A 23,341-nucleotide genomic window follows, 5' to 3' on the forward strand; every position below is an offset into this window, starting at 1 on the left:
TATGGTAGGACAATTAGAATTTTGTCTTTGTTTTGGGAGTATTCAAATGAGGGCTAAAATAAGACTTATTGAGAATAAAACACAAGCAATTTATTTTCTTTTTATGGCATAACAATCAGTTTTGGGGCATCTGCTGTTAAGTCAGTAGAAGTCATAAAGTCATCTATTATTCTATTTCTTTAAATTAATCAAAGCATAAGTCATAAAACATTCTATTATTCTATTCTTTTAAATTAATAAAAATAGTCAGAGACATCATCAACAATGATGATGAATCTGAGTTAAATGGTTTATGATGATAACAAATAAAGCAATGATGTTTGGGGAACAGCATGATTCCCAAATGGTTTTTGCCCTTATGATTGAAAAACAGCTATAGTTAAGTCCTGTAGTGAACTGAGTAGTAAAAAATGACCTGGGAAAAAATGGTTTCTGTGAATATCTTTTAGAAATGGATATTTCAGTTTATCATCCTGGTAGAGATGCTCTTATTTTTTCTTATGATTAAACCATGGGATTTTCCTCATAGATTTTGCTTTCATAGAGTTAACCATTGCCACAGGTTATTTTGTGCTAGGAATAATTAATTGTAGATCCTGTGATCATTAGCACATACATAATCCAATATTAGAATTTTCTAGGAGACATTATTTTTTTTCTAAACTGTGCCTAGTTATAAAACATGGTTTTGTTAAGAAGTCTAAAATTTCTGCTGGTCTTCTAACCAAAACAAGCACAAAGCATTCTGGTAGGAGAGATGACACTATCTTTTTAAACTCAAGACAAAAATAGATGGCATCATGGATCACCTGAAGGCCTGGTTTTGATTTATTACATCTTCTGGCATCACAAAGGTTTGAAGATTTTCTTTTATGAAATACCACATTCCTGAAAATCTTTAGATAGGCTCAGAATATAACTCTACAATCCACAATATGTTAACATTATAATAAATGGGACAACATTTGAATCTCACTTGTTTACATTTTACAGGGTTCCCTATCAAACCCCTGGTTCATTTTTTGGGGAGGGGGGTTTTGTAATGGGGAGGAGAGAATTTCTTCCCCTCAATTTCTGTACCACACAGGAATCTGAATATCAAATAGAGTGACAAGAAAGAGAAAATGAATCCGCAAATAGCCTTCTATTTTCAAAATGATGAATCTCAAATTTGGGAATGTCAAGTACTTTTTCCTTAGACAATAATGCCATAATAAAATAATTACAAAGTACTGGCAGAGCCATGCCACACCCCTTTGATTAAGCAGCACTTCACAAAATATTTAGATAAAGCCTGAACAAATCAAATAAACATCAAGGCAGGAAATGCTGCTTGGAATGCATGGTATTGGATGTGCCAGGGAGTCTGAAAGCAAGGCTAACTTGAAAATTTAATCAAACAAAATCTAGTGTAATCCCATTACAGCCTTTGCACTTAATGAAAGCTATTTAAATCTCTGACACCTTGATTTTTTTTAAATAACATGTAAGCATAAAAATTATTTATATTAAAACTTCCTGGGCTTGCAATAACAGCATCCAAACCTAATTCGGGATTTTATTATCTGAGCTACCCACATTATTGAGCAAACATTAACAGTATGAAAAAGAGATCAGTTTTCTACTACTCACTATTGCTCCAGGATTTCAGTAAATATTTGATACTGATTTCAAAGAAGCCTGAATCCTGCTGGCTAGCCATGTCTGCAGCATACAAAGACGCTTCTATGATTCTGAGCAGCTGAAGTGGCAGGTACTGTGTATGGAGATGTGACTGTCACCAGTTAGTGATGTAAACTAGAGGTCAGGAGATGAAACGAAGGCTCTGCAGATCTGCTTCTTGCCTCCTTGGCAGGTAGTCCTCATTAAAAAATCATACTAAGAAAAGGTTAAAAAGCAGGCGATGGTTGGCCTCTGCTCCTCCTTCAGCTCCTGGACTTAGTTTTATTGGGTTTCTGTTTCTCCCTGCAGCCCCTCAAAAGCTGCTGCTGTTTGGATTGCTGGGCTGCCACGGCCCCAAATGCCTGCTGCCTGGCCACATGCTCGGTTTAAGACAGGTACAGCCCCCAGAGTAGTTGCTATCTGTCCAGTATGCAATGTTCTCAAGGAAAGGGGTGGGGGGTGGGGAGAGGAGTGGAGGGGAGGGGAGGGCAGCGCTTGAGCCAGCTGGGCTTCTCCCAGGGTGAAGCCTCCCCCCTTGTCCAAACTGCTTCCCTTTAAGAGGCCGGGAGGCTGAGTGACCCAGCTCCAAGCGCCTCCTTCCTTCGCCTGGTCACAGTATCAACTTGAAGCCTCCCTGAGAAACGTCTCCTCCCTCTCTGCAGCTGGCGGAATTTCCCAGGTTCCGTGGGTCTCTCTCCCTCCGCTTCAGAGAAGCCTCCCCTGCACATCTCATGCATCCTCTGGTCAGCTACTTCCCCCTCAGCCTGTTTCCAGGCACCACATGCTGAATTATACACAACTGCATCACTCTGCGGTAAAGCAGAAGCTGCACCCGTGGATCTGGTTGCAGTGACGTTTAAAAAAGCCTCATCCATCCGTCAGCCTAGATGCAGGAGGGTAGGTTGGGAGCATTTGCAGATCGGCAACAAGAAGATAATTTTTCCATGGGCTTTTTTTTTCTTCAGGTTTTTAACCCCTCTTCAGCCACGTCAAATGTTCACTTTATGTCACTGTTCTCCTTCCCCCCACTCCCCCCCCCCACAAAAGCCGTCACTGAGAAAAGCAGCTACACTGGTTCAACGGGCACTGGATGGGGAGATATCTCTCTCTCTCTCTCTCTCTCTCTCTCTCTCTCTCTCTCTCTCTCTCTCTCTCTCTCTCCTCCCCATTCTGTGGGTTTCTTCAATTGCACTGCAAGCCACACCACAATGGCTCTGTCTCCCAAACCTTTCCATCTCTAATTATCCCAAAGCTCGATTATTTATGTATTTATTTATTTGGCTGATATTCTAGGGCAAGAAACAAGAGCATCAGTTTTCCTTGCCCTACAATAGCTTTTTGACTTCATGAATTCTTGCTCTCAGGTTTCCTGATTTCAGTTAGTTGTGGTTCACATTATCATTTCACTTGCTCGAGGGATTAAAAAAAGGGCATTGTACTTTAGTGATGACTGGCTACATTTGTAGAGTCGGGATTTAGCCAATAACCCTTCAAAAAGCGGTGGGGTGGGGAGAGATTTTCTATTTTGTCTGCCTGCACTCTCAGGGCTTTCTTCAGTAAAAGACTTTTCAATGAAAAGAAATAAAAATGTCCAAAAAATGATGAGCATGGCATTTTAACATGGAAAAAACTGGTCAAATCCTTGTCACCAACAAATAGACATAAAAATAAAGACCCAGAGGACATGAATTCATACTAGAAGGCAAGGACAGTGTACTTTTATAAAGCTTTACCATTAACTGAGGGACAACATGAATAGAAAAACTGGCTTTGGAACTGGAGTTCTGAAGGCATTGGCTGTGTGATCTTTGAGTATTCCAAGTAACTAAGACTGTAAATTACAAATTGGTTGTTGATCCATATTGAAGAAAGTTTCCACACTAGGCGTTCCCAAAATCAATAAAAGCACAGTCAAGATCACAGGTATATACATGTTTAATTTTATGTATCTATTTATTTTTGGCTCTGGATTTATGCTTTCATTGATGTAAGAGACTGCCTTCACTAAAGGGAATCCACAACTTAGTTTGTTATAATCTTAGTGACTTGGGGCATTGAGCAATTAAATGATTTATCTGGGATGACATAGTCAGTACCTATCTGAGACAAAACTTTGGACTTTCCTGATTCTATATTAGGCTCTATACAGGTTGTATTTCACACCTATAAACCTACAGGAATAACAACATACATAAGAAAGACATTCATCACCAGAAAGTTGGCCAGGTATTGTGTTGTTTTTTGCTACAAGTAGCTCAGGAAGTGATCTGGGGATGGGAGGAGTGCCCAATTTTTATAACATAGGAAATACAATATGGTGTTATTCATTTTCAGCCATCAGTCTTTGTAACTCTTTTTGGACTTCTATAGTTCATTTTACAGATAAGGAAACTGTGGTAAAAGGGTTAAAAGACTTTCCCATTGTCATTCATCTAGTAAGTGATTGAGATCAAATTTGAACTCAAGAAGATGAGTTTTTCTAGATCTCTAGGCCTGCACTCTATCCACTGTACCACTCAGCTGCCCCAAATAAAATGTAAACATTCATTAAGAAGGGGAGTTTTAGAGCTATGTCCTGAGATGTAATGTATTGATGGGACAAATTTTATTAAATTCTTCATTTTGCACAAAGCACAAATCTTGAATAAATAAAACACATTTACTAATGTCTTTGTATATACATATTTTTCATGAAATCTGTAACCAAATTGACGTCTTTTCATAACCTCAAACACTTCACCAGACAGCAGGTTCTTTTTCTCACCTGAGCTTTGAATATATGAGGTATTTAGATGATATGAGGACCCTGAAGTTTTTGCACTGTTAAAACCTCATCTAAGAAAGGGAAGGAAAAATAATTCAGGACATATGTTGAACTGATGGCTCAATAAGGACTTCCTCCTTCGTTTCTGATTTCCAGTGTGCAGAAGTTTGCTTGATGTTTTGCTTGTGTTCAGATAAATGGATTTTTGAGATTCTATGTAGGATTTCTAAAAATCTCCATATTTTGAATGTGTGTGTGTGTGTGTGTGTGTGTGTATGTGTGTGTGTGTGTCTATAGATATACATATATATGAAAGAACATGGAATGAAATTTTTATATCTGTTTCTGCATAAGTACTGACATATATATGTATATATTTATATATTATGTATGTAGTATAAATATATGCTATATGTAGCATATTAAATATTATGTGTATAAGCAAAATGGCTACTCCTTTTTTCATTCTTACAGAAGATCTTCATATTGGCTTTATGAAAAGAAAGAATGCCTGACTTTAAAAGTTTTAAGGATTCCATATGAATTACTAACTTGCTGAGAATACTTTTGCAATAGCATTTGAAGAGCTATAAAGCTGTCATAAAAAAGAAAACAAAATCTGAAGAACAAATTAGAAAAAACTTTGCTAATGGCCTTTTCTACTTTTTCTATGTGAATGCATCAGTAGAGATCACAATTCTTTCTCTTGAAACCTGAATTCTTCTCTAGTATATAATTTTTTTAACATGAATGTCTTAGAAGAGTTGTTTGCTATGAAAGAGTAGAAAAATTTTCTAAAAGGAACTATAAATCAAACATAATGATACCAACTGTCAACCTGGCCTTTTTTCTGTAGTCTTAGTTATTAAAAAAAGTAGACTATAGAGCCACCTGGACTCAGGAGTGATCTAATGCACCTAAGGTTTGCTTAGTAATAAAATCAGATACTATTCCATCTTCTGACTTCAGAAAAATAATGAAAGTTTTCTTGAAATGATCTGCTTTTCTAACTGTCACTACTTTTCTTCCTTCTTTGCTGAGGTCTTCTTAAGGATTTGAAGACTGGCAAAATGATCACAGAGATCATGACCATTTGTTTTTTGTTTTTGTAAGACAATAAGTTTAAGTGACTTTCCCAAGGTCACCTAACTAAGTATTAAGTGTCTAAGGCCAACTTTGAACTCAGGTTCTCATGACTCCAAGGCTGGTACTCTATATACTGAGACACCTAGTTGCCCCAATCATGACCCTTTTACAACCTCAAACTTAATGGTAATAGGAATTTGTTAATGTTTCAGAATACAATAAATGGGGGATTTGGTGAGAAAATAAGACAGATTTTCCTGAAGGTCAACTCTGAAGGAAGATGGAAGAGTTTCTCCAGAACCTAAGAAGACAGATTGCTGTATAAAGAACAGCATTGGATTTGCATGAGAAAATGAAATATAGAGTACACACTTCTAGGCTGAGTAATTGGGGTTAGAATTTTTTTAAAAAATAAAAGGAGACAGATCTTGTTTTGAACCAAAAAGAGAATATAGTTCTTATAACTCTGGCAAATAAACCTGAATGAAATAAAGGTTTACATTTAGATCTACAAAAGAGACACTGGAGAAAGGAGGGGGAGGGGGAAAGTGGTAAAGGTCTGTGGCATGGAAGCAGACACCACGAAGAGGTAGAGAGCTAAGAAAGTGCCCAGTATATTCCTGAGGTACAGAGAAGGAAGTAATTTGTTTCCATGAGCTCATGACCACAATCAAGAAAATGACTAGGGTTGACAACTTCTAAGAAGATAAATTCAGGCTAGGGAAAGACTTTATAAATGCCAACACTTTATTGACTTCTTATCCAAACTCTACCCTGGAGTTCCAAGAGACCAATCTGAAAGGAAATGGCAAACTTGCAGGAAATTAACTATCTGTGTTAATCTGAGCTGGGTCATATAGGAAAAGAGAGTCTGTATGAATTAGAGGTAAGGATGGAGTAGATTCCAGGCATGTGATTAGTACACAGATATGATTTAAGGAAGAGAGAGGAAGTCAATTTGTCTGAATTACAGAGTGTAAGAAGGGGAGTTATATACAATAGGGTCAGTTTGTAGAGAGCAGAGTTTATAATTTACCCTAAAGACAATTAGAAGTCACTGGAGTTCATTGATTTGGAGAGTCACAGAATCAGAGCTGCACTTAAGGAAAAATTAGTATGGCCAAAAAAATGTAGAGAATGGCCCAGAGTGGTGAGAGACTTGAGGCATGGAAAGAGGCCATTGCAATAATCCAGTTGAGAGGGGATGATTGTCTGAACTAAGATGGTAGCTCAGTGAAATGAAAGTATGAGCCAAATGAGAGACATAGAGATAAAAATGTCAAAATATGGCAACCATTTGAATGTGAGGAGTAAGGGAAAGTCATGTATTTAAGGATAAAAGCTGAGGTTATAAACTTGGAAGACTGGAAAGATGATGATTCTTCAACAGAAATAGGGAAATTTAGAAGAGAAGAAAACTTAAGGGAGAAAAGAATGAGTTCACTCTTGGTCATCTTAAGTTTGAGGTGTCTCTGGGATATCCAGTTTGATATGTATAGTAGGTAATTGGTGATGAGGGACTGAAGCTCAGGAGAGAGACTAGGACTGAATAGACAAACACACACATATGTGTATAATATATAGATATTTGCATAGATACCTGTGATTCATTTGCATAGAGATGATAATTAAATTAATGGGAGCTGATGTGATTGAGAAAGGATTAGAAGGAAAAAAGAAAAAGACCCAGAGCAGATCCCTGAGAAACAATAATAATCAGGATATGAGATAGGAATGAAGATCCAGGAAAAGAGACTGAGACTGAACCAGACAGAAAAAGAACCAGAGGATAAAAGTATCATGAAAGCCTAGAGATGACAGAATATTTAGGAGGAAAGGATGGTTACCAGTATCAAAAAAGGAAACCTCTTTTGAATTATTTCCATTTGGATTTATTTACTTAGCTCCTAAACCACAATATGTCTAAAACTAAGCTATTTTCTTTTATCTTTCTTAGTTTTCTTAATCTTTCTCTAAGTCACTTGAAGAAGAAATCTGAAAGTGGTGTTCAACTCTATATCTCCCTTACCTTCTATACCTGGGCACCAATATTTGTCAATTCCTATTTTGAAATGATTTGGGCATGAGTTCTTCCCTTTCTTTCCCATCACTTTTGCCCCAATTCAAGGGCCATCATCTATTGCAATAATTTCCAAAATGGACCCATGTCTACATTCTACATTCATCCACTACTACAATCTCAGTCAGGTCACTTTCTTATTCAAATCCAAGCTAACAATTTGGCTACAACTTAATATGCCAGTTTTATCCCCTTTTATTCCTTTAATCATGAATTGGTGTTGCCTCAGACAAAGTGAGACCTGGGAAAGACCTTAGCTTAAAAAGACCAAAGTCTCCCACTGCATCCTGGGCCATTGCCAGTTATCCTTACCTGTGTCTTGCCACTGATCTCTGAACAACTGTGGAGGAGACAGTGAGGCTGATGACTTTGCATAACCCTACCTCACTTAAATTCAGTTCACTTGCAAGTGAATCACCCTCCTGATGTCATTGGTCCTCTTTGAGAATGAAGGACAAACAACAATTTTACAGTTGAGGAAGCTGAAGCCTAAAGAGGTTAGGTGAATTGCCTCAAGTCAACACAAATCATAAGTCTCAGAGGTATTATTTCAGGTTCTGCTGATTTCCAGTCTAGTTATGGGACTGCATTCATATAGAACACGATATCTACTTAAATTTGCTGCTGCAAAAATAAATTTATGTTTACATACATGTTATAGTATTTTCACAGTTCCTGTAGAGGACATACGCAGGGATGATACAGCATTTTCTATCTGGGGAGATATTTAATGGCTTGGGAAATAAGAGAATCATTTAGATAGGAGTAAGTGGCTTGATATATATGCTTGGCTAGGAGATTCATATTTGGCCATTAAGTGTACTATGTCAATAATGTTCTAGGATATGTCTTAATAAAAGGACATTCTTAACCACATAAAACAGAGAAAGGGTTGATTTAGAAAGAGAGCAGCCAAGATGAGTGATGACAAAACATATTGGTGAGGGGTGGATTTGGTCGAGGTTGTTATTGTTGCTGTTTTTAAAACTAGTAGCATCAGGGGTATTTTAGAAAGAACTTAGAGAACAATGTGTCCAGATAAATCAGAAACTGCTCTTTTGATCTATTTTAAAAACACAATGTGTGCTGCTCTTGTCCATTCCAAAAAATATACAGAAAAAGTGAAATAGCACCAGATATTATTTATTTCAGGAGAAGTCAAACATGAAACATAGGAATTCTAGCTTTCCTTCCTCCCCTCCCCTTCTCCTTTCTTCCCACCTTCCAAAAAAGTCAACCCATAAGCAATCATATTTATGAAAACAGATTCTTGAGAGCTTTGGAAATGTTTTCATAAGAAATGTTTGCAAATGAAAATAATTTACTGCTCTACAAACTTTTTTCTTATATACTTTGGTTCAAATCAGATGCTTCTAGCTATTAGGACTATATATTTCTGTTGATTCTAGAGATTATCTGAATGCAAAGTCTAGGGGAAAATTTTGACTAGTTGCATAAACTGGGGGGGTGAGGTGAATAATGAAATCTGCTCTAGAATAACATCAATTCTGGTCTTGAAGTCAGGAAAACCAGGGTTCAGGTCCCATCGCTGTGTCACATTAACTAGAAAGTTCCATCTACTGATCCCACTACTAGGATTATTCCCCAAGGAGTTTAAATTTTTTTTTAAAGGCTTCATACATAGGAAATTATTTCTAACAAAACAAAGTTGGGATCCACTGACTGGGGAATAGTGGAAAAAATTGTGACATATGAATATAATGGCATATTACTGAACCTAAAGAAATGATAAAAATGAAGAATTCCAGAAAAATATAGGACAACATAAAATGATGAAGTATGAAATAATAGAAAATGAAATAAGCAGATCCAGGAAAACAATGAACATAATAATGTGAATTAAGAGATCATTAAAAGGAAGCAAAACGCTGAGTAAACCAGAGAAGAGATGATGAAACAAAAAAGTGGATAACTATGGATACAGAATGCTATATACACTTTCAGACAAGGTTCCATGTCAACTGATTTTACTTAACTGTTTTTTTTTTCTGTGTCACAAGAGAGTGCTTAAAAGTATGGAGTGATAAGAGGTTTTATCAATAAAATGTGTTAAGCGCCTTAAGAGGCCAGATGCTCTGTTAAGGAGCACTTTTTTGTTCAGTGATGTCTAATTCTTTGTGATCCTATTTGAGGTTTCCTTAGTAAAGATTACTGGAGTGGTTTGCCATTTCCTTTTCCAGGTCATTTTACAGATGAGGAAACTGAGACAACCAAGGTTAAATGACTTACCTAGGATCATACCCCTAGGAAGTATCTGAAGTCACATTTGAACTCAGGATTAGCTGCCAAGTCTCACTACAGTGGATAAAAAGGGCGGGGGCAAAAGACAGTCCCTGTCTTCAGGGAGTTTACAATCTAGTGGAAAAGACACCAACCAAACAAATATTTCAAGATTAATAGAAAATAATCAACAGAAGGAAGATAACTAGAATTAAAGCAGGTTGGGAAAGGCTTCCTATGAAAGATAAGATTTTTAGTTGGGACTTAAAGGAAATGAGGGAAGGCAGTATCTAGAATTAACAGTAATATTAAAACACAAGGTAATGATCAACTTAATTTATTTTAAAAAATTTTTAAAAATGTTTTATTTTATTTTCATCAATTTTCAGTATTTATAAAATATGAGTACTAGAAGCCATATATCTTAACAGAAAACTAGCCATAGCATAATGTTATAATATACTAACACCATCATCAAAAACAAAGTCTAACTCTAAGCATGCAACTCTACATAATGCTGAATTTTATGCTAGTTAAAAGCTGCACAAAGCTCAGGAGCGCAGAATACAATATAGACAGATATATGGCCATGGGCATAGTCAATTAAATAAACATTTATGAAGTGCCATCTCTAACAGGGCTATGTATTAGATCAATAGGGAGCTCAGGAAAGTTGCATTAATATGAATGAATAGCAAGATCTTTAAGTTCACTTTAGGGTGATATTATTGAAATAATATTAATATTAAAAGCAAATATATAGCTCTTTAAGATTTGCGAAGTACCATATATATGCATATGTACATTATATGAATACATTTCTACCTCACAACAACCAGGTGCAATGGATGCTATCATTATTTTTACTTTACAAAAAAAGTCACTGAGGTTGAGAGAGGTTCGGTGACTAGTTCAAGGGCACAAGGCCTGTAAATATCAGAGTCTTTTTCCTCACTCCAATTCCAAGATTTTTTCTACTTAGGTTGCCTTTTTGCTCCCACTCAAATACTAATTCTATAGGTAAAAGTAAATTGCACTGGGCCTGAGGGACTCACAATTTTCCTCCCACAATGTGTCCATATAATTTAGTCAGGCATTGAAATGGAAATTTCTATAACTAGTGAGGTTGGAGAGAGGAGAAGACCTTTTCAGAACTGGGATCAAGCATTTTTGCATCCTTAGGCAAGGTGGTTTAAAAATGACAGCTTCTTGAATTTGAAAATTGTGCCTCTTTCAATGTCACCGTCTACCAGAGAGATTTCAAATTTCCAGGATAACACTTGTAACCCGACTCCTCACAAGCTACTTGTATGCCATGGAATGTGGAATCTTCTGATACTAAAAATACATACATCCATAAAAAAATAATAAAAGTACCATATTGCCTTCTCCTACCCACACTGCATAGAAAGTGGCTATTGTTATTCAGTTATTTCAGTCATATGTGAATTTTTTGTGACCCCCTTTTGAGGTTTTCTTGGCAAAGATACTGTACTGATATGCCTTTTGCTTCTCCAACTCATTTTACAAAGGAGGAAATTGAGGTAAATAAGATTAAGTGACTGGCCCAGGCTCACAGCCTAGAACTGGCTCTGTCTATTAAAGTCAGGCTTATCACTTGATTTAAGTAAAATACCTTCCTGGAAGGCTTTTTCTCTTGGATATGATCCCATAAATACACTACCCAGCTACAAAGATCACTGTATCAGGAATTCTGAAGATCACCTGGCAGGAGGAGATACCAGACACAGAAGTCCTTTCTAGAGCTAAATTGCTGAGCACTCCAACATTACTACAGAAAGTGCAACTATGATGGGCCAGACACATTGTCAGAATGTCAGATGTATGCTTTAGAACTTTAGAATTGATTGTGCAGCATGGAGACACTGGCACAGGACAGCACAGCATGGTGTGCCCTCATCAGTGAGGGACTTGCATTTTACAAGGAAGGTCTAATTGAAGCAGCTCAAAAGAAACATGACATTTAAAGTTTAGAGTACCCACCCAAGGTGTTCATATGGAGTATTTGTGCCCAACCTGTGGTAGAGTAGTCCAAGCTCATATTGGTCTGATCAGCCACAAGACTGTGGCTGTAATTTGTAATTTGTCTCATTGTGATGTCATCTTTGCCTTTTTCAATAGCAAAGGACAAGAACCAACCCATCAGGAATCAAGATTCCTGTGGTATAATAAAGACATTGGATTTGGAATTGGATTCGAATACCAGTTGGGCCATTTACTACCTGTATGAACAGAGAAAGTCACTCAGCTCACTGGATATCAGTGCTTCAATCTGTAAATTAAAGATTTGGGTTAGATGATCTCTGAGGTAGTTTCAGACTCTAATGCTATGACCCTTTAACCCATTGGACTCTGCCAAATCTATAACTTTGGTTATTTTTGTAAGACAATGGGATTAAGTGACTTGCTCAAGGTCACACAGCTAGGTAATTATTAAGTGTCTGAGATCACATTTGAACTCAGGTCCTCCTGACTCCAGGGCTGGGGCTCTATCCATTACACCACCTGCCCCTTAAATCCATAACTTTGGATAGGTAACTTACATACATTATTAAATTACTTCTTAGCACCAGATTAGTTTGTCATCCAAGGATATGATCAAGCTTAGATTGTGTATGTTAGAGAAGAGTGGCACATAAAATGCAAAGCAATAGATGGTTTTGGAATGAACCGTACAATGCCTTAGCATTCAAATTTACTTTCCCAATTATGTTTTAACAAAGACAGTATTAGAAATAATTGACATTCCTTAGTCATACTCTGGCTAGTTGTTGAGAGGTAACTGACCTAGGAAGAAAAAATCAATTAGGGATAATAAGGTATAAGGAATAGAGAATTTATTTTATTTTGTGAAAATTAATGAATTTTGCATCAAATTGTTTTTCTCTGCTTAAAGGAAAATTGACACCTGTATATAAAATCTGGGTCATAAACAAAGATGTTCCTAAATCTGCAAAACTAATCGTGGATAATGTTGGTTACGAACTACATTATACTTACAAAAATTCTAAGTAATATATTTTAAGAATTGAAGAACTACTAAAATAGATAAATCAATAAAAATACTAATAGTATTTATTAATAGAGTACTTTTACATTTATCCAGTACTTTATACATGGTATTCTTTGTCCTCATAAGATCCTTCTGAGATCAGTACTTGTATTATTCTTTTTTTAACATAAGAAAACTGAGGCTGAGAGAGAGAGGTTAAGTATTTGCTTAGGGTCACACAGCTAGTAAGTGTCTGAGACAGAAGAATTTGGGTCTTCCTGATTCCAAGTCCAATGCTCTACTATTCTACTAAGTTCATATAAATTTATGAAGAGAGAAAAAAACATCAAATTATCAATATTGAAAAATGAGAGGAGTTCATAATGACTAGGGTAAATAATAACTATCAGAAAATATGCTAATAAAACTAAACATTTAAATGAAATGGATGAATATTTACAAAACTAGGTTGCCTATATTAAAAAAACAGATAATCTAAGCATTCCAGTGTCTGTAAGAAAAATGAATAAATCACAGATAAATTTCCCAAATAAAATAGAAAAACAAAATACCTTGTTTAGTTGGATTTACAAGTATCAAAAAAGGTAAACAAGTAATTCCTATGCCACATAAGCTGTCTCCAAGAATAGAAAAAGGAAAAACCTTCTTTGAGTTCTTCTTTGAGTCAATTATGGTCCCTATACTCAGCCAAGGAAAGAAAGCAAAGAGAGAGAACTATGGATTCATATTACCAAAAAATATTGACACAAATATATGACAAAAATATTAGCAAAGAGATTATAGCAATATATTAAAAATTATTCATTCTGACCAAGTAAGACTCATACCATGAATGCAAGGATAATACAAAATTTAAAAAAGCCCTACAAATTGTACATATTATTTTAATTCTCAAAACAAGGCTATAATAAAAATAACAATTTCATGAACATATTAATAAAAGTTGTCAAAGTAAGCCTTCAACAAAATATGGTTTGGTATTAAGTAAAAAAAATAGTGTGTTTACCAAAAAACCACTGAAAAGCACAGCGAGAAAAAGACTTTTCCTTTATGTGACCAAAAACTTCTAAACTTCCTAGTCTAAAGCTAGGAACTATGATTATTTATAAAAGAAAAACAATGGAAACTTTCTAAAGCTTTAGGGGCCTGAATTTGGCACAATAAGATGTATCTGAATCCTATTTCTGCAAATGAGGCCTTGTGTTATCCTTGAAAAGTCATAACCACTTAGGATCTCAGTCTGCTCATCTATGAAATGAAAGAGTTGGACCAGACCTATGATTCCATGATCTAATAAATATCAGGGGTAAAATAAGGATGGCCCATGGATCCTATTATTTGCTACAATAATAAAAATTCAGGATTTAATAAGAAGAAAATACAAAGAAATTGAGGATAAACATAAACAAAGAGAAGATGACATGTTCTCAATTTATAGTAAAAAAAGTTAAAAATTTAGTGTTATATCAATAAAATTATCAAAGGGAAACTATGGAATAATAAAGGAAAATTTATTTGGAGAGACAAAAGGCTAAATATCAGTGGATATAATAAAAACAAGGAAAAAGGAACTGTTGGAGATATTATTTGAAAACAACTTCTGAGAAACCTAGAAAGCAATTTAGTGGAAAAAAAATTTAGATCAGCATCTTACACTGTTGAATAAATTCCAGGCTAAAAAATTAATCTAAATAAAAACAAATTAACATCATGAAAATTAAATAAGAATAGAAGTTTATATCTTTCACAATTATGGAAAGCAGAAATAATTTACCAGACAAGGGATAAAAGAATCACTTTTGCACAAACAAAACCAATTGCAACTAGAATAAAAAAGACAAGACACAGGAAAGATAAGGAAAAAATATTTGTGTTGAATATCTGAAAAGAGTTTGAAATTTGAAACCTATTGGGAATGAAAACAAATCTGATTCTGCATCAGAAAAATCATGAAAGGTTTTAAAAAGTACAATCACTGATCATCTGATAATATTGAAAGTTATTAATCAGAGAAATGCAAATTGAAATGAGTTTGAGATAGTACATCATACTCACCAAATTAGCAAGATTATTTAAAAAGGGGGAAAAGAAGGGGAAATTGTTTGAAGGACTGTGACAAGATAGGAATATGAATTCACTGATAGTGGAGCTGCAAACTGGTTCAAAGAATTCAAAAATAATTTTGAATTATATAAGAAAAGTTACTATACTGCTTGTATTTTTTGATCCAGAGAACCCATTACAGGGATTGTATCCTAAGAAGATTATTGGTAATAAGAAAAACACTGTATATACAGAAGGATTAATGGCAGCACAACAAAACCTGGGAACAAATGATTGATCCAATGATTAGGAAATGGTTGAACAAAATACACTATAACAGTGAATGCAATCAAATAGTACTGAAAAAAAGATGAATGTGATAATTCAAAGAAATATGGAAAGACTTAGGAAGTGATTCAGAGTGAAGAGAGTAGAGTAACATCATTACAATATAAAAAAATCAAATTGGAAAGGCTATACAAATCTAGTCAACTATAATGCCAACATTCTACATTACCAAAATTAAAGTATTCATCCCTTCTCTTCATTAATAATATATAACCTCCCCCCTGGAAACAAATTTCATAAAGGTTTCATTTTGGGGATAGTATTTACAAATGAAATGTAACATTTTAAAAAACATTTATAAGCTCATAGATTTTTGAATTTAAAGGATTCTCTGAGGTCATCTAGTCCATATGCCCTCTTTTTACAGTTGAAGAAACTGAATTCCAGAGAGGTTGTTTCTTTGCAGTCCCTACTCAGGTAATAACTTGAACTCAGGTCCTCTAAAGTCAAATGCAACACTATTTCTACTGTACTAAAGGTATCATTATTCCATTATGAATTATTTTGATCATGACATTATTACTTTGAAAAGATGAGGCATCTGCTCCACTGAGCATCATTGATTTCATCATGAAAAATTTGTAAATGCCCATCTGTTCACTGTAATGTGCTGTGCTACATGATTTATGTTATCCTGGTTAACCTTTAGAAGATGACAACTTAAGAAGGGAGAAGAACAATGCAGGCAATTATCTTAAGCACACACATATACTCAGTACAAGCATGAACAAAACAAACCACCATGTCTATTGAATAAAGACTTATCTATATGATGCTATTTCTTGGATATGTAGTATAACCTAGTGAGGAAGGAAAGTAGATTTTAGTCTTGGCACTAAATTTAACTCAGTTGCTTAAAGCCCTTAGGAACTCAGTTTATCTATAAAACTGGGGGTATATGACTGGAAAAAGAGGCTTACTATCTAATGAGAGTGAAGGGCAACAGATGGACAGCCCAAATGGTGCACTGTAGGATTCCTATAGGATGTTAAAATACCTAGAAGGAGGTCTCCAGTGCAATGGAGAGATAAAACTTACGGGAAGATAGATCGCTCAGGATGAAGTGTGGATAAGCTGTGGCCAGCAACATTTGGGGGAGCGTCCACATCAAAGTTATTAGGGATTCATTGAAGTACTGATGTGTTCCTACCACAAAAGTATTTTGCAGAACGATGAATGAAGACAAAGATGGAAGTGTAATGGGGTGGGGGACTGGGGGTGGTGGAGAGGCAGAATGGAGAGCTAGGTGCCAGTTTAAAAACTGCTGCATACTTGAAATTCTTTGCCATAATTTTTCCTCTCTCCTACTTCGCCTCCCCCGGCCTCTCTCTTTATCTTTCTATCTCTCATTCTACATCTGTATCTCTCTCCCACAAGACTATCTTTTCAAATTGTTTCACATGAAACTAAGGTATCTGAAAAAATCAAAAGTAGAAAGTTAAGAATCTGTTTGCTTACCCAACACTGGTTAACTACAATCCTCATATGAAATGTCCCAAGTCAAGCATGTAGCACATAACTTGGCAGCATTTCCATACAAAGAAAACAATGTCTAGACTTGAAAAGAAAAATCTAAATATCTCATGGATGGGATATATGTAGTTTATGTTTATCTAGAGATGTGTTTAGGTTCATATACATATATACATACATATGTGTACAAGTAATATAAGATGTATCTATGTACACATATAATCATACACACACACACACCCTCTCTCTCTCTCTCTCTCTCTCTCTCTCTCTCTCTCTCTTTAACTACTTCCAAGGTGGTTAAAGACAAACAAGACAGTCCAAATTCCAAATGAAATGGAGAATCTTTTATGTTGCCTCACACATACAAAAAAAAAAAATAGATCAACACTGAATACCAGCTTCCCAACTCACAGTAATCCAGTCTTCAAATTCTCATTTATTTGGGTACCACCCATTCCAATACTGGCCATATTTTCTTTCCTGTACATTTTGAAGTCACTAAAGGCATTGCATCTCCACCTAGTGGTGAAGCTGCTTTCAAGTGCCATCAGTAGATTAACAATGACTGCCAGTTTTCATATTATACCATAATCTTGAGAAACCCAGGCCTAATCTTTTTTTTCAGGAAAAATAATTTTTTTTTATTTTTCCAATTACATTCAATGGTAGTTTTCAACAATCATTTTTTGGCAAGGTTTTGAGTTTTATGTTTTTTTCTTCCTCCTTTCTCTGGATTCTGTTCTCCCTCCCTCTGACAGAAAGTAAATTAATATAGGCTATTCATGTATAACCATGCTAAACATAGATCTATATTACTCATATTGTGAAAGATGAATCAAATTGAAATAAAAAAAATCTTTAGCCAGAAAAAACAACAACTAAGACAACTGTTAAAAATTGAAGATAGTAAGCTTTGGTCTGCATTTAAACTCCACAAACCCTTCTCTGAATATGGATGACATTTTCCATCACAAGTCTTTTAGAATTGTGTTTGATTATTGTGCTGCTGAAATGAACAAGTCCATTATAGTTGATCATCACCCAGTGTTGCTGTTCGTGTATATAATGTTCTTTTGATTCTCTTCACTTCACTCAGCAATACTTCATGCAAGTCTTTCCAGGCTATTTATTCTGAAGTCCTGTTCCTCAAGATTTCTTATAGAAAAATACTATTCCATTCCATTCCATTACCACAACTTGTTTAGCCATTCCCCAATTAAGAGGCATCCCTCACTTCTTTGTCACTATGAAAAAAGCTCCTATAAATATTTTTATATGTATGAGTTTTTTACCAGTTTTTTACCAATCTTAAATTGGAGGTATGTAGCTTAAGTTGAGAAGATTCATGACTTCCTAAACTCAGTCTTAGGGAAGAAAAGAAATATGGGCTTTAGTTCTGGCAGCAATATTTGGTCACTTGCTCTCTCTGGGATTTGGCTTTTCTTTTATTTTTTAAATATATTTTTATTTCATTAAATATTTCCCAATTACATGTAAATCTTTTAAAAAGTTATTTTTAAAAATGTTGAGTTCCAAATTCTCCTTCTCTTTTCATCCTTTCTTCATCCATTGAGAAAGCAGGCAATATATTGATTAAAGATGAGAAATCATAGAAAATATATATTTTCATATTAGCCTTGTTGAAAAAGAAAAAAACACATAAACACACAAACACACACACAGCAAGGAAAATAAAGTAAAAAACAAGTAAACTATTGCTTCAATCCACACTCAGAGTTCATCAGTTCTTTTTCTGGAGTTAAATAGTATTTTTTTTTTCTTATGGATGCTTTAGGATTGTCTTGGATCAGGGTCTTTTTCAGAGTAGCTAATTCTTTCACAGTTGATCATCATTACAATTTTGTTGTTATTGTATACAATATTCTGGTTCTGCTTACCCCACTTTGTATCACTTTACATAAGTTTTCCCAGGTTTTTCTAAAAATATCCCCTCATCATTTCTTAGAGCACAACAGTATTCTATCACAATCATATTCCACAACTTGTTTAGTCATTTCCTAATTAATGGGTATTCCTTCAATTTATAATTCTTTGTCACAAAAAAAGAGCTGCTTTAAATATTTTTGTACAAATAGATCATTTCCATTTTTCTTTGATTTCTTTGGGATAGAAAGTAGTGTTATCTCTGAGGTAAAGGGCATGTACATTTTTATAGCCCTTTGAGCATAGTTTCCATTGTTATTCAGAATGATTGGACCAGTTCACAACTCCACCACTGCATTAATGTATCAATTTTTTTCACAAGGGACTTAGTTTTTTAAACTACAAAATGAGTGCTCTCTAGGGACACTATAGAAATAGAACCAAAACTAGGGTGGGACAAATGGTATGCTGCCCTGGGGTACTAAATTTAGAAGTCATCCACAGCACTTTCTGTTTTTTTCTGCAAAGTAGAAATAATCAAGCCTAGCATCTAGTTACCAAGAATATTTAGTTAAAATAGGGATCTAACAAAAGGCAGCTTGAATGATTCCCTCTATGCACACATATTAGCCTTCCCAGTAGTAGGCTCAAACTAAGATCCTGGAGGCTCTATATTTGCTCCTAAATTAAGAGTTCACTATGTGCCAATTTCCCTAATCTCCAGTTTGAGGTATTTGCCCCAAACATAAAAATTCCTAGCTTAAGCTCTTACTAAAGATATACAGCAAAGATTTGTTTCTGGTCCTCAAATAAGACTTCATGGATCTAGGGTAAAAATATGACTAAGGAAGAGATATTGGGAATGTAGGAAGTGGAAGAAAGGAATGAAGGGTGGGGAGGAGGGAATGTCATAGAGGAAGAAAGCAAGTAAGCACAAAAAGGAGAGAATGTGCAACGCTTAGACCTAGTTATTCCCTGGGATGAGGAAGGAAGTGAGAGTGGGAAGACAGCAGAAGAATGACTGATCAAATATTTATTTTTAGGAAACAAAAAAAAAAAGGTCTTCATTGCCTAAAGGCTCTGTGAAGCTTCATGAGGTTCCTTATTAAACCCCAAGAGGTATCTATAGAATCTTCAAAAGGTTTATTTTTGGGACAATTAAAGTTGGGAGGAAAAGGATAGATTAAGGGAGAAATTGAGATTAGATCTAAAAAGAGGAAAGAAAAATATTTGGATGAAGAACTGGCTTCCCTATACATGAAAAGATAAGTAGTATTGAGAAAACAATATTTGCATTACTGAGAAAGCTGACAGGGTTAGGAGAGGCACAAAAATAAAGTATGAAGCAAAAGGATATCTATAGAAGAAGACAAGGATGAATGGTTTCTACTTAACAAAATCAGACTTAGAACTAGAGGCAGGTAGTGGGTAGTGGATAGTGTGATATCCATTCTATAGTGGATAGAGTGCTAGGCTAAGAATTAGGAAAAAGAATCTAAACTCTGTGACCTTGCAAAAGTTACTTTACTTACTTGCCACTGAGGGATATTGTGAGGTTCAAATGAGATAATAATTATAAAGCACTTAGCCCAATCAGTGCACCTGGTAGGCATTTCATAAATGATTATTTCTTTCCTCACTAGAAGCGATCTTTGAGATTATCTATTTCTGTCATTTATAAGTGAGGAAATTGAAATATCTAAAGAAGTTAACTGAGATATCCAAGTCCTTTATGTAATAAATGGTAAAAGTGGGTATCTAAGACTTTTGATTCCAAATTAAGCATTCTTTTTGCTGCACCATAATATCAGTTTCTGCTAGTAAGTTCACTTATATGACTAGGAAAAAGGACAAGTTCATCCATATATAATAAAGAAGAAAATCCTAAAGCATAGATCTGACCATGCCATTCTCCTGCTCATAGATTTTCAGTTGCTGTTTTTTGAACCTAAAATAAAATGTGACTTTCTTACTTCAAAGTTAGTCTTTCACAATCTGACTCCAACCTGTCTAATCCTTTCTGACTAATTAATATTTTAGATAACTGTAATATATATAGTATAATAAAAATAATCTAGTGAGATAAGGTATAACTAATATAATTTGAGTTTCTAAAAAACTGAACAAGTTAAAAATTTTGGGGCTCAGGGGAAAATGGAATTAGGGATATATTACTCAAATTCAGTCCCAGGGAAAATCACTGTAGCTACAAAAGTAGAAACCCACACTATGGGATCTTAGTCAATGACAACACCACCACTGACCTATTCCTATACAAGTGGAATAGCTCTATCTGAATCTATTCTTCAGTGTCATGGAGGAGCATATTGAGGATCCCTCTATTTTCCCTTTCCTTTTGTGCTTACTTTTCTAGGCTCCCTATCTCTCTCTTCCATTATACCATTCCCCCATCATCCCTTTCCACAAACATTCACTTCCTCCTGTGTCAAGGAAGATGGATGACTGTTGTAGAGCTTTCACTTAGTTGGAATCAGATATCTCTTTCTACAGACCCCATTGTATCTCCTCACCTCCAACCCACTTGCCATGGAGTACAGTTTCTCTATGATTAAATCTCACACAAGCAAACATATTTGCATTATGCTCATACTATTCTCTAATTTATCAATCCCACTGGCATAAATTTGCATTTTCAAAACAAGTCTTATAACATAAGTTTCTGTACTCTTCAATCACACACTCTCTGTCTTTGCCAAAATGTTCACTGGAAGCAAAATTCCATCTCCCACCTTTATGACTTTGTACATACTGTCCTTATGCCTGGAATGCTCCCTTCTCACTCCTGCCTCCTGGAATTCCTAACTTCCTTTAAAGGAAGTTCAAGTGCTGCCTCCTGGAACAAATATTTCCCAACACACCCCTCCTCTCCAAGCCAGTAGTGCTTTCTACCTCTTGAAATTAATTTGTGTATATATATATATATATATATATATATATATATATATATATATATATATATATATATATATATATATATATATATACACTTTGTATTTATCTTTTATTTACTTCTCTATGTACATACTGGTGCCCTTTCCTGCCTCCCTCTCCTCCCCCCAAATAAGCTCATTGAGGGAAGGGATTATTTTTGTTTCAGTTATCCATGGTTGGTGCTTATAAAATACTTATAGAATTTAATTGAACAAAGTAGCAAGTAACTTTGACAAGCAAGAAGTGTTTGAAAAGGATTAAGGGAACAAACAGAACAGGGCAGATGTAAGGTGATTAAGTGGGGACAGGAAATTTATTATATTATATCGTGATATTTTATATTTAACTTTATTTTTTAAATGAACAAGTATTTATTTTCTCTACCTCTCACCACATGCCATCAACTGGTGAAAAAATAAACATAGCCAAAATCCTTGCAACAAATATGCATAGCCAAACAAAATAAATTTCCACATTAGTTGTGTTAAAAAACATATGACCACTTTCCTGTTCCCCGAGTTCATCTCAGGAGGTGGGTAGCATTTATTATAGGTTTTCTGAAATCATGGTTAATCACTGTTCTTAAATCTTTGTTCCTTTGTATGTATTTTGTAAATATAATATAGAAAAATCTTGTAACCACCCTACTGAAAACTTTCATAAAGTCAGTCTTTCAGTATCTGGTTTAACCTCAGGCTTTTTACTTTTCTTAAATCTGGAGTCTTCTGAGGCTTCTTGAGATCTGTCTGAGAATTGGGTGATCAGTCAGTCCAAGAAGCATTTATTGGTTTATTTCTCAAAGCTCAATCTCATAAAGCATAGCTTGGTCTAGAGATGACTCATGTAAGAAGAAGGAAGAAAGAGGAATTGAGAAAAAAAATAGGACCTCAAAAATAAGATTCTGGATTCCTTCCTCCCATTCCATGTCTGTTCTTCCCCCTCCTTCCCAAGTCATGTTTGCGCTCTTATTCCATCTCCTACAATTTCTGCTTCTGTTCTTGTAGGCATTGGGTACTGCTACTACTTATGTGATATTACCTGTGTGATGGTTGGACAAATTCCTGAATTTCAGGCTTCAGTTTCCTCATTTGTCAAAAATAGAAGCTAGACCTGATCGTTCACCTGAGATCCCTTCCAATTCTGGGTCTATGATGCAAGATTTACTTATAATTCTTAGTATTAACTACAAGCAGAGAAAGCTTTATCCATGCTAATACCCCATCAACCCAAGACAGACCTTGGATACTTGTAGAATAAGTATTTCAAATCAGAAGGGTTTACAGTTTGGTTGTAGTTTGAAGTGTGGATGTTGGGGTAGGTTAGAAAAGCAAGAGACTGGAAAGGTAATTCTTGCTTTTTGAAGTATAGGGGACTCTGAATGCAGAGAATAATGTATGCCAATGTTCTTTGTTCTTTGTTAAAAGTAGGACTGCTATATTTGGTGGATCATTTGCTTTAAAGCTATTTACATTTTCAATGAGATCTTGACATCTTTTTCACTATTGACCAATTAACTGGAGGCATTAGAGATTCCCAGGTGGTAAATCCAAGTAGGAAACCTTTTAGAATAAAAGCTTGTACCTTTTGCCCTTAAAATAAACCTGACAATATCCTATTAATGCTACCCAATTTAAATGTGGATACATTAATGTAGGGGGCATTCCACTGAACCTTTGGTCAATTTTTTGACTATTTAATCACTTAACTTTAAATGTGATGTTTTCTTATCCCCCAAACTTAAGCCTGTACACTTGTCAGGCACAAGGCTACT

At 35.2% G+C, this 23,341-nt stretch overlaps 1 protein-coding gene across 9 annotated transcripts in view; it reads right to left on the reverse strand.

Annotated features, from left to right (window-relative positions):
- Positions 1-23,341, reverse strand: part of FRY (FRY microtubule binding protein) — a 568,375-nt gene that overhangs the window by 343,386 nt on the left and 201,648 nt on the right. For 2 of the 9 annotated variants that reach the window (XM_074216092.1, XM_074216089.1), the window contains exon 1: positions 1,633-13,749. The exons of the other annotated variants lie outside the window; for them this stretch is intronic. In XM_074216092.1, the coding sequence (XP_074072193.1) occupies positions 1,633-1,702 (70 nt within the window). In that variant the 5' untranslated portion in view covers positions 1,703-13,749. Of the gene's footprint in view, positions 1-1,632; positions 13,750-23,341 lie in introns of those variants that run through there. 9 annotated transcript variants of the gene reach the window in all.

Source organism: Macrotis lagotis, chromosome 1, assembly GCF_037893015.1.
Source record: "Macrotis lagotis isolate mMagLag1 chromosome 1, bilby.v1.9.chrom.fasta, whole genome shotgun sequence".
Lineage (NCBI taxonomy): Eukaryota > Metazoa > Chordata > Mammalia > Peramelemorphia > Peramelidae > Macrotis > Macrotis lagotis.